At 42.0% G+C, this 12,783-nt stretch overlaps 1 protein-coding gene across 1 annotated transcript in view; it reads right to left on the reverse strand.

Annotated features, from left to right (window-relative positions):
- Positions 1 to 11,097: 11,097 nt before the first annotated feature.
- The window catches only part of ABRACL (ABRA C-terminal like), a 6,330-nt gene continuing 4,644 nt past the window's right edge, over positions 11,098 to 12,783 (reverse strand). The window contains exon 3 of the mRNA XM_014518537.1: positions 11,098 to 11,487. Coding sequence (XP_014374023.1) covers positions 11,303 to 11,487 — 185 coding nt within the window. The 3' untranslated portion in view covers positions 11,098 to 11,302. The remainder of the gene's footprint in view (positions 11,488 to 12,783) is intronic.

The following is a 12,783-nucleotide window of genomic DNA, read 5'->3' on the forward strand; positions in this document are numbered from 1 at the left end:
CGGCACATGCTGAGGGCACTGCCTAAGCAAAGGGACACCAGAAGGATGGGGGCACTGCACTCCAGAGCTACAGCCTGCCACACCGCTGCCTGCCTTGTTCTGCCTGTACTCAAAGCAGCCCGCACAGGCAGTGTGTGTCACAGAGCACAAGGCTTTCTGGAAATCATAGTATCATATAGCACCAGTGGAATTCACTGCTTTGGGATGCAAATTGATCCTATTTTTTTACACTGAAATCCTATTTTTTTGCCTTCTGGACGCAGGCTTCGGCAACAAAAAAATGAGTTGAAAGCTTCTCCCCAGCAAACTACCACCAGTGTAGAGAACTACAATTCCCAGAATGCCTTGCACTCCATGACACTGCAGAGCTCTCTGTTTGCTGCTGTTCCTGAACCTAAAGGCCAGAGGAGAGGAACTGAGAGAGTCCTGCCAGGCACATTTTTTCCACACCACACCTCTAAGTAAACTCATTTGCCTTCCATGCTCCCAGGCTGGATCCACATCATAGAGCTCCTCATAGGCCTGATCCAGACTGCAAACAGTTTCTCAGGCTAGATTCAAACCCAAAACCAGCAGCAGAGCAAGCAGCGGTGGGGGCAAACAAGTGACATCAGGAAGCTGTGCTGGTAAATGCAGCTATTACTCGCCTCACCACCACCAAAATCTGTCCCTAACTTGGCTCCATACCATGGATTTCACCAGCGGGCCCTACCCTCAGCTGCCCTTCCCCCAAATTCCCAGCCCCTCTAGGAGCCCCATGGGCTGGACAACACCATTTCACAGGCCAGATCTAGTCCACAGGCTGCATCTTTGACACCTCTGCTCTGAAAGATGAAAAGTGTACTTCAAACGAGCAAGGGGATGACAAGAAGAGAGAAGGTGAGGGTAAGGCAATGGATTACCACACAGAAGTCATTTTTATCCCTGCCACAGATTTCCTGTGTATGGTGATCACCTTGTAATGGGTTCTGCTAATTCTGTTAGATTCAGACTGCAAGTGTGATCTTTAACAGCAAAAGAATAGGCAGCAAGTCAGTGTTTACTGGGGCTGAAATTGGTGAGTCTGTCAGCTGAGAAAGAACAGAAAAGGAAGGAGTTCAGTAAAAAGAGAGAAGAAATGCAGGAGTTTTAAGAGTATCAATTATGTGCGTCTTTCTACACAGTGTAGAATGTAGTTAATGGCACAACACCTGGTAGGTTTATATGATCATTCAGGCAGTAACCATATGAATCATTCTAGACTTTTTTTTTAAGTTCTACTATAATGTGTGAAAAACCTAACTCTTCTGAAAGTCTAGTAAATATATTTAAAAAGGTAAATAGTACTTACCCAGGTTTTTCTTTCCATAGCTGGAGGTAAATGAAATGGTTTCAATTTGAAGATGAGTCAAGTAGTTATAGTGTATTAAACGAAACAACCTGAATACTGGAAATCTTCCCTCGTGCTGGCTTTTTTTTAGACCCTACTTTAGTATTTGATAGGAGGGAAAACATGTATTTCAGTAGAAAAATGTACTTAGCAAGCTAGTAAAATGGTATTTAATAATATTATTTAATATTTGTATTGCAGCACTATTAGAGCAAGGACTGAGGAAAAGTGGCCCCACTCTAAAATAAAAGAGGGTTTACCCCTCAGAAATACACGTCTGTTGATCCATTGTTACTGTTTCATCAGTACACTCCTAACCTACATGAATGAATGAAATGCTATATTTACTCACCTACCATACTCACCTTTCTCCCAAAAATTAGCCTTCCAAAATGGGGGTACATGTCTTAAGAAGGGAATCTAATTTTATGCCCAGAATAGAAGCATGGGATTTGATATACGATGGCTGCTGCTTCTTTTTCTTCTCTTCCTTCTAGCAGCTACATGGAGGGAAAGGTGGAATCCAGTAGGGGCAGATCCAGGAGGGCTGCAGTGGTGCAGTTGCACCCTGCTTTGATTCCTACTCCACTCAAAATTTAAAATAAATTGTGCCAGCAGCAGCAGTGGTTCCTCTATTCAGGCAGTCCTGAAGGAGTCAGTTGACTTCATGGCTCAGTATAATCTACCTGACTTCTGATAATTGTTCTTCACTCCGCAAGTATTAACGACCCTCTTGTTTTTCAAGGTCTTGATTTCATAGTTTCATAGTTGCTAGGGTCAGAAGGGACCTGAACAGATCATCAACTCCGCCACCCTGCCCTGGGCAGGAATGAGTGCGGAGTCATAATACCCCAGTCAGATATCTATCCAACCTCCTCTTGAAGACCCCCAAGGTAGGGGAGAGCACCACCCTCCCTTGAGAGCCCATTGCAGAGCCTGGCAGCCCTAACTGTAAAAAAAATGCCTCCTGATATCAAGCCTGAACCTATTCTCAATCAATTTGTGGCCGTTATTCCTTTTTATCCCAGGTGGTGCCCCGGGGAACAGAGCCTCACCTATTTTCTGCTGGTCCCCCGGGTGAGTTTATAGACAGCTACCAGCTCCCCTCTCAGTTTTGTCTTGTGGAGGCTGAATAGATTCAGGCCCTTTAGTCTATCTTCATAGGGCCTGGCCCGCTGCCCCCTGACCATGCGAGTGGCCCTCCTCTGGACCCTCTCAAAGTTAGCCACATCCCTCTTGAAGTGCGGTGCCCAGAAATAGACGCAGTACTCCAACTGTGGCCTGACCAGTGCCGCATAGAGGGGAAGGATCACCTCCCTGGACCTGCTTGTGATGCACTGTAAATGCACGACAAGGTGCAGTTAACCTTACTGACCGCTTCCTCACATTAGCATCTCATGTCCATCTTGGAGTCAACAATGACTCCAAGATCTCTTTCAGCCACTGTGTTGTTGAGAAGGGTGTTCCCCAGCCTATAGGTGTGTTGCAGGTTCCTTCTCCCTAGATGCAGCACCTTGCACTTGTCTGCATTGAATTCCATTCTATTCTCATCCGCCCACCTCTGTAACCTGTCTAGATCTAGTAGGATTCTAGATCTAGACAGCAGGTGGATTCTAGTAGGATTCTAGATCTAGACTTCTCCCCATATCTTTGTGTCATCAGTGAATTTGGACAGCGTGCTTTCCACACTCACCTCCAAGTCGCTGATAAAAATGTTGAATAGCACAGGCCCGAGGACTGAGCCCTGGGGAATTCTACTGCGCACATCCCTCCAGGTCGAAAACGACCTGTCCACCACCACTCTCTGGGTGTGACCATCAAGCCAATTTGCCACCCATCTGACTGTGTAGGCATCGATTTCCCACTAAGCAAGCTACCCTTTCTTCAGCAATTTGGCTGTTATCTACTCTTGGTGTCTCTTTTTCCTATTTCACAGTCCCAAGACTTTTATCTTTTTTTAAAATCTCAAATCCGTCCATGCAGCCCAGTCTTCAGCAATAGCTACAGTTTCAGCTTTTGGCTGAGCAGCCAAGAACAGCTGACATTTCAGTTGTGAACAGGTTAAAACAATAGCTTTGGTTTGAACAGAAAAGGGAGAGCGAGCTGAAGATTGCCTGTATGTGGCAATCTATGTGTCTGCTATCTATGTGGCCATAACTCTGGGGGAAAAAATTCTTCATTCTGCCTTCCCAAAAACAAGATGCGTCTCATATTTTGGGGTGTGTGGTGTGAGGAAAAATGGTAAGAGGTAATTACTGCAGTTCAGCTTCCACTTATTGTAAAATAAAGTGTTCAAAATATTTACAATGGATTAAGCTGAGCTGGGGTGAAGTTTACCTTCTTTTTCAGTTAGTGTAATTGTTTTGTCTGTCGTGTCTGTCCAAAGATCCCAAACAAGATTAAGTCCCTGTTGTACTAGTTATATTGTTCAGTCACATTCAAAGGCAGTTTCAAGTGTGAAGAGTTTCTGATCCTAATTATTAACACAGCACTGAAAACCACATAGATGGACGTCTGTGATTGCATAGAGCTCTGTTGTTTCTACAAAGGTTGCAGGGCCACAATCCTGCATAACCTAGGACCTGGGCTACATGGAAATATTTTACCCATTATACTTATGTAATCCCATTTGTACTCTTCACCCACAATACACTTTTTTTGTTTCATATCTTGTTTTGTTTCAGTTTATCTAAAATTTCTATTCATTCAAGTGACATAATAACTAAGAAAAAACTCTTCTTATACCAAAATCAGAATGCCTCTCCAAAGCATTCTACTGGTATAAATATATACCTTTACATTCAAACCTTAGTTTTAAAGCAACAGGGAATTGCTTTAAAAATAGCTTTAAAAAACTGAGAGCAGAACAAACTTCCAACCAATGATGGGGCTAGGCTGCTGTGCTGGGGTCAGAACAAATGGGTTCCCATTCTAGGGCCTAGAACAGGGCAGAAGGGTCTTGTTTTGTTTTTTGTTTGCTTGCTGCTCAAAGGCTGCTTTAGTTGGGAGGACCGGCTGAGGAGCTCCTCAGGGAGCAAAACCTGCCTGTGGAAATCCACAGGCTAGACAACCTGCATACAGACCACATTTTTTTTTTTCATTTTAAAAATCATACAGGTTTCCCTTGCTTTATGTGGGTTCTGTATATGCGAATTTGCTCTTAGCAATGACCCTTTTTATACCCAAAATTCATTATATGCAAGGTAAATTCACTCATGCAATCAGCATAGGCATGCTCCCTGCTCTCCCAATCAGGTATGTCTGTGGGGAGAGGGAGAAGGGCCACAGGGTCAGGGCCCCATTCATCCCAGCCCCTGCTGCAGCTGCTCTGGGAGTGACCACTGCAAGCTACCTGCACCTGCTGGGCTGCACTGCATCCCGAACCCCGCCAGGGCTCCGCTTGTCCCTACTCACCCCAGCCCCTGGGCTGCACCATGCTGTGGTGCTGGCAGCTGGCGTCGGCTGCTACTAGGGCTGCTGCAGCAGAGTCTGGGGTGAATGGGGACAAGCGGAGCCCCAGGGGGTTCAGGGCGCATCACAGCCCAGCAGCTGCAGGCAACTGGCATTGGCCGTTCTCAGAGCAGCTGCAGCAGGGGCTGGGGTGAGTGCAGAAAAGCTGCGCCATACCCTGTGCCCCCCAGAGGGCTGAGAGGCTGCAGCAGGCTTTTCCTGGGGGGCATGTGCCCCCGGATCTGCGTGCAGGATGAGCCGCAACCCCTGCCTCATACCCACTGACAGTTCCCCCTGCTTTACTCCCTGCTGCATCCCCGGGAGTGGCTGACACCACCTACCTGCCGTCACTGGGAATGTATCCCTATTTGTTACCTTATAAATTGGGTTCCCTTTATGCAAATTCGATTTATGCACAGTTTTCTGGGAATGCATGCACTGCATAGTGATGGAAACCTGTAAAATTAAGTCAATCTTAAGATATTTTTTCAGCTTGACTCATGAAGCGGGGGGTGTGTGTGCGCGCGCGCGTGCGTGCACACACGTGCATGTGTGTGACGGAGAGAGAGAGTAAGGAATGGTGAACAAGAGAATATCATTGCCATTTTAAAAACTGTTATAAATAAATTAACTAAGTTCCAAGTGTCCTCAATCCATCATTAATTTCCCTCAAGCCATCATTAATTGGCTAAGATTATTACCATCACCCATAACTAACAAGGCAAAAATGATTAGCTTTGTTTCTTAAATTTTAAGTGACTGTGTCATAAGACTTGACAGAAACATGCAGCTTCCAGGATAGGACTTCAGAAATAATTTTTTGAAGGCTCAGTCTAAACGAGGTTTCTTTCTACGTGATCAAGAAAGAAAACAACAGAAGGTTAACCTCCTTTTTCTTGTCTGCATTATTAATAAGACCTCTGACGATAAAACAATATAATTGACTTGTTACTGTTTATAATGTTTACTGTCTACTCTTCACTCTTTTTGTAATTGCTTTTATTTTAATTTCTAAATTAAAGTAAAAGCAATTACATTAATTTCTAATCTTGAGATCTGTTTCCCCCCTGTCTTTCATGCACTAGCATAATTTGGAAATGCCTAGTTTGTAAACACTAAGGTTAAATGTTTAAATCCAAATTAGAAATTTACTCTTGTTGAATCTTTAAAAATGTACTGAAAACATATTAAGTTTTGAAAAATGTACTGAACACATTTTGAATAAATACGTATTGAATAAACATTTGGCCCCTTCAAAGTCAATGGGACTGTGACACTGTATTGTCACTTACATATTTTAATAATCCATTTTTCTAACTGAACTACCATTATAAATTTTAAACTATTTTTTTTCCAAGCTGTGCAAAACTCTCTTACTACCTTACCTTATATTACCTTTCCTTATTACCTAAGCAAAGGTAAAAGAACTTTATAACGGCACATAGCTATTAATGGGGTCCCAAATGATTAAAACTTAATGCCTCTTTTCATGACAATGGAGTGAATTCAGAGAGTGTTTAACAAGCAGCAAAATGCTATTTTGCAAACTTCCAATATGTTATGTATAATAAAACATTTCTCAGCAGTTCCACCACTTTTTTGGCGACTGATTATTTATCTCAATAGATACAATTATAAACAAGTGTGTGGGGGGTGGGTCTTGTTCTAATTGTGAGATTAAACAAGGCATTGGCTGGTGGGACTCCCGAGTTCATTTCCAAACTCTGCCTTTTTTTTTTTATTTGAGCAAATCCTTTAACAGCTGTGTCTCAATTTATGCATCTGATAACAAGGGAATATGTACCTACCTCCCAGAAGCAAGAGCACCGTAACTTTTATAAAAGGTTGCATGTCTACCTACTTAGTATTTTCTGCATATCAAGTTCCATAGGAGGTAGGCCTACTCCTTCAAGGAGCTGAACTTCTTAAGGTGTGGAATGGCAACAACTCCACTGCTTTCAAAACATTGTCTTTCCAAGCCAAATCAATTTTCCAAGACAAAAAGTTATAATGGAGCATGAAACACAGGGCCTTACAAAAGGAGCTGCCCCTCCATATTACAAATGGAAATACTTTGTATTTATATAGCATCTTTCACCCACGATTCACAAAAAACCCCAACTTGAAAGGGACTGTCTCTAAGCACAATGTGGCTTTCAAAGAACTGCTAAATGCTATTCTGTTAGAAGTTCCTCTTTATGCAGTTATAATTAAATGGGCAGTCTTCCTTTGGAAAGAAATTTTCATATTAGGCTCTCCCTGGTGGAAAAATAAATGTGGCCGATCAAAAAACACCACCATCTGCCTATAACAAAAATAAAGCCATCCAGGGCCTTCTGAAGTTGTATGTAGAATTTCTGTTTGTGTGTGTGTGCAAGTTCATAATAAGCTGATGTGTTTCTCTGTTTATATGCATGTATATACATACATAAATATACATGCATGCATACACATACAGGACACAATTCCATGATGTGTCTCAGGAGAAACAAGAGTGGCAAGGGCAATAAGACTTATGCCATGTAGATCCTGGATGACTGCACAGCCCCTGCAGTAAAGAAAAACGTCTTCAAAAGATAAGGGTAATGGGTACAATACTTCTGTATTGAAAAAATGCAATATTGGTAAACACCAAGGTTCATATTTCAGCTTTTCACAGAAAGGAAGTTTGATATGGATTTGATCTGACAGGATATTAGAATGTGCTTGTAGATCAAGATATCCTTTCCTCAGGTATAAACCTGATATTTAACCTCTCAGAACATCTCAAGTACTTTGATAGAGGTAAGTATAATCCATGATGACATCTCTGCTACATTGTGAGATAACAGTCCCTCAGGAACTATCTAGTCCCTCGGACGACTAGCTCTAGTTGCTTAAATATTAATTTAGACTCTATTTGGTTTGCAAGCTTGCACTCAAATAGACTAAAACAAACAGAATTGTCAAAAGTAATTCATAGGAACAATTCTCCAAAGGTAGCTTTAAAAAAATGTCATTGAAGTTTATTGGATTTCTAAAATCAATGATTATACAATTATTCAAGGCTGATATTGTGTTTGATATTAAGTAAGTCTTGGAAACACTGACTCTTTGAAACATCCCAAAATAGAAATCCTGGAAACTTTTGCCTTGAAAATGAATTCTTCAACAGATCTAAGCTAGGATGTAGGTTAGATCGTTGACCAAAGGCAGAAATACACTCTCACCGTAACCTGTAGAAACAACAAATTTGACCTATGTAATGCCAGTTGCTTATTTTTGGGTGGTTTTTGGGTCTTCTCCATTTATGGTATAAGTGATATATCCTTTAGCAAACCCCAACAGGACTGCCTAATACAGATTTGATGGACAAGCTTTGGACTGACTAGGTCAAAGAGCAGGGAACCAGAGAGGTCTTAGTACACACCACCTTTCCCTCAACACAGAACATTTTGTTCAATTGCTTTGTGAGGTGTTAATGTCTGAAAAGACTTCCCCCTGGACAAATTATGTCATGTTGGCTACTGTATTAAAAGGGATTCAGGCCTTGGAAACATTACAAGGGCCATCATATTCATATTCTTTGACCTAGCCAAACCACCCATGCATAAATTTGTTGCAAATGACTGTCAACACTGATAACAAATCTTCTGGTACTGGATCACCTTGTTTTACTCCCTTTTTTCATTTACTTCTTCCTACGGCATTTGTCTTTCCCTTGTGTGAGAACTGTCTTGAAACTCTATGCTAAAAAATGTTGATTTTTATTACTCCAGTGGAAACTCATTTTTAAATATCTTGACACTACCACTTTTGCCCCCACTGTTGACTTTTATTGAGTGATTATTAAAGGTGAAAACTCAGTTCAGAACCTAAGACCACACCTCTTCAAGGACAGAGTCTCAATGTGACACAAAACCAGGGTCCTTCTGAGCTTGCTTTAGCCTCACATATGTTCACCTCTTGGCTACCCAGTAGCTAATCTTCAAAGGGGGGGTGGGAGTGCTCTTAATCTTGCCTAGCCCACAGTGTCATGGTTAGAGATCTTAGCTTGGAAAAAGTCAGTTTAAATCCCATTGGAGGGGCAGAGGATCCTAGGGTCTGGGTCTTCAGCTCTTTGCAGGGGGGTGTTATAAACTAGGGACCTATTTAATTCACAGTTTTGCAGAAATCATGAAATCCAGGATTGTGTGCAAAATCAACACAAATAAATAAATAAGTACTGGCTCCCCAGTGGGAACTGTAGTCCTCACTGTTAGGAGAGGAAAGCCCCAGCTGGTGGGGCGGCACAAAGGGTATCAGACAAGATACTGCCTGCCCCCTTGACCTCCCCCCAACCAGGCATCTCAGCCAATCAGTGCCAAGAGACAGGGCCACACAAAGAGCAGCCAGCAATCAAGATGACAGCTGCCCCCTCATCCCTTTCCTGCCTGGGGCCTCTCCACCAATAAGTACCAGGGAGCCAGGCCTTTCCACCAATCTGCACCTAGGGGTGAGGCCGCCACAAAATGACTGTGGAATTGGAACTTTATGCCACAATCAACCCACAAAAATTAGTAAATCCCCCCACAATTTAGGTAGACTCATAGTTATAACTATGGAGCTAAAAGGTAGGAAGGTTTCTTCCTCCCCTACCTCCATCCAACAGTCACTAGTCATGGTCCCCACCCCCCTGAGATTAACATTGCAAGGGCTTACAGAGTTACACACCTTCCCAGTGGAATAAGATCCCAACATTGAATAAGTAACTGAAGTCAGACCCTTTCTGAGCATGAACAAGGGCAGGGTGAGTTGCATAGGACAGCTTAGGATCTCAGGCTTAGGATCCAAGGGCACCTATACGTGCAACATGCCTCTGCTCTGCATCCCTATGTTTCAAAATGGCTGTGGGGGCACTTTAACTAAAGCTCATCGAATAAGCTTTAGTTAAAGGGCCTCCACCACCATTTTGAAGCATGGGACACTGAACACGTGACGCTGCGGGCGCTTTAATTAGGGTGGTTCTGAGAACTGCTTTAATTAAAGCGCAATATAATCAGTTTTCAGGAGCCAAACTATCAAGAATCCTATTCTTCTGCTACTCTTCTGTTCATACCATTTTCTTCCACGGTCTGAGCAAAGTTGAGTAAGTATCAATGGACAGAAGCCAACAAAGTGGCATTATTGAAAGAATTCTGTAGCAGGACAAGCTTCCTAATTTCTGGTGGCCTGACAGTAGCCCAACAGGGTGGATAGAGAGGCTCCACAGGTTAGGTCCAGCCTATGGGCCTATGTTTGACATCCACGATTTAAAAGGGTAAATAGAAATATATTATGCCTGATGTATGAATAAGACCTAGAGGAAGCAGCTTGCTTTCCCCTGCTCAGAAGATACAAACTACAGAGGTTCTGGAGCAGCCTTAAATTGTGCCTGCCACTGTCATATGTTTATGGGGCTAACATACAAGGGGAATTACATGGCTGAGGGAGACCTTGCTATAGTATCCTCCCCACCCCAATCAGTATAGTATACTACAGAGGTGACACTGAGATAGCAGAATTCGGGGGGGGTGTCACCTGTTGCTACAGGAACATAATTCAGTGCAATTGTTTGGCCACAATATGGATAAATTATTTCCACTCTGTGATTTGTTGCTATAGGGACTCAACCTCTTCATAAAACTTATTCAGAGCCAATCTACTTAACACATCTGACTCATTGAACAGTTCCTCCTCCCATTTTTGCTCCCCTTGCCACCAGCACCACTAAAGAATTCATGTTCTGTGCTGAATGTTCCTGACTGAGATTATTTTTACCTTACACATCTGTCATATTTCCTGATATATTCATGGTGACCTGTACAGGTCATTTCTTAATACAGATACACATAATATGAAGGTTCCATGGAATTCTTATAAAAACCAAAGAAGATCATCATGTTGGAAGTTGTCAATAAATGGATCCTTCAATTACCAGCATTATTAATCTTTATGACCAAGAAAATCAAGCTCACCCTTTGATTTAAGGAAGTCCTGCATTTTTCTTTTTCCATCTCCCATGGTGAACTAAGGAGTATAATAATGCACAGCTATTTCCATCTCAGTAGCTGATTTTAGTGCAATTAGTTGCAATACATTCCACTGTTTTCTACAAAGAATAGCAACAATTATATGAATTTAAGCATATGATTTTATTTTATATTTTGTGGCAGATTTTGAATTGTAAACACTTATATTTCCAGTTTCGTCTCCGTTTTATATTGTGACAAAAACCATTGGATACATTTTAAAAAATGTACTACCTGAGATTTTAGTTGTTGGATCTTTTACCTTGCAGTACAGTACTGTTCACAGAAAGAATACAAAAAGAAATAGATTTCCAAAATAGCAGTTTCCTTGTGACTATAAAGATATAGAAAATTGCATTCAAACACATTAGCATGATTTCCATTGATCTGAAAATTCTGCAAATCATTTTACCTGAAACATATTAACTAATGCATAGAATAAGTGCAATTTGCATTAGTCCTGCAATAATAAAATGTCAACATTGTCATGAACACCTTGTAAAAGCAGCTCTCCTGGGTAAGTAACAATCTTTCTTCGTTTTGCAGCCTTAAGAGTTCCCACTAGGGCTTCAAAGAGGTTGGCACATTTTTCATCAGCAAAGAGCACGCCAAACTTCACACTCATTTTTCCATCAGCATCTAAATCAGAGATAAAGTATTAAGATACATACAGATTGTCTTTCATTTGAAACACTTTTAGAATATGGATATGAAACAGTCAAAAACAATGCAGAAAAACTGTGTCTTATTTCCAGCTCAACCAATGACCCACTGTGCGACTTCACCTCCATAATATTTAGCATCTTTTGCAAAGCATTTGACATTTATGGATGAAGAGCACTATATAAGAAATTGCTGTTCAAAATAAAAAATAATGATCCATGATAATTTCTGATGAGATTTTCATTTTTTAGTGGCTTCACATCTGGGATGAAATAGGTCTCTTCTACTTCTTATTGAATAGTTCTGAAAGCATCTCTTACAGACTGGGCCAACCAACCTATTCAAAGCTCTAGGGACAGATTTATTTTAAGACAATTTCTCATGCTGGTTAAACATTTATAAATCTCAATTAAAAAGCTAATGTGTCCTCCTTGACTCACAAATAAACTCTTGCAATTGTTTAAATTAATTTTAAAAGAACCATCCAATCTAGGTTAGCTCTAAAAAGCAGATAAAAATATGGAATAAATTAAATGTGTAACAGTTTGGGTTATGGAAATGAACAGAATTAAACTGGAATAAAAAACACAGCAATGAACCAAGTAAGAGCTGCACAAATTTCATATGTTACCAGCCTATACCTATTAAAAGTGTAGAGTATTAACAATGATAAACTTGTGGTATATTGCACTGAAAACAATAGTCTTTTTTCCAAATAAGTTCAGGGGATGCAGGCCCTGTGCATTTTAGCATGATGCTCAGAGGTGCTGAGCAGCCACATCCAGTATAACAGGGGCATTAAACTTATGGCCTGTGGGCCAAATTTTGTCTGTAAAGCCTTTTTATCCAGCCCGCAGGGCTCCCAGAGGACACCAGAAGTTAGGTGGTTCCTGCAATCCCACTGGGCATGGCCATCAGTGGTAAGCTTGGCTCACCACCACCTGACCCCATGCTTCTACTGCTCCACACTGTCATGGGAACTTGCAGCACCCTGCTCCTGCTCCTGCCCCCACCCTTGCCAGACCCTGCACACCTGCCTCCCCCACTCCCACCAGACTCTGTACTGCCCTCACTGCTGCTGGACCCTGTACTACCCTTGCCTTTGCTGGACCCTGCACTACCCCACTTCTGCATCCACCCCTGCTGGACCCCACGTGGCTGCCACAGAACTACTGCAGCAGCATTCATGCCTCAGATTTGATCCAGCCTGCAAGGAGCCCTGCCTCTGGATCCAGCCCAGGTCCCCAGGTGAGTCTGATACCCCTGCAATAG

Source organism: Alligator sinensis, unplaced genomic scaffold, assembly GCF_000455745.1.
Source record: "Alligator sinensis unplaced genomic scaffold, ASM45574v1 scaffold542_1, whole genome shotgun sequence".
Classification (NCBI taxonomy): Eukaryota; Metazoa; Chordata; order Crocodylia; family Alligatoridae; genus Alligator; species Alligator sinensis.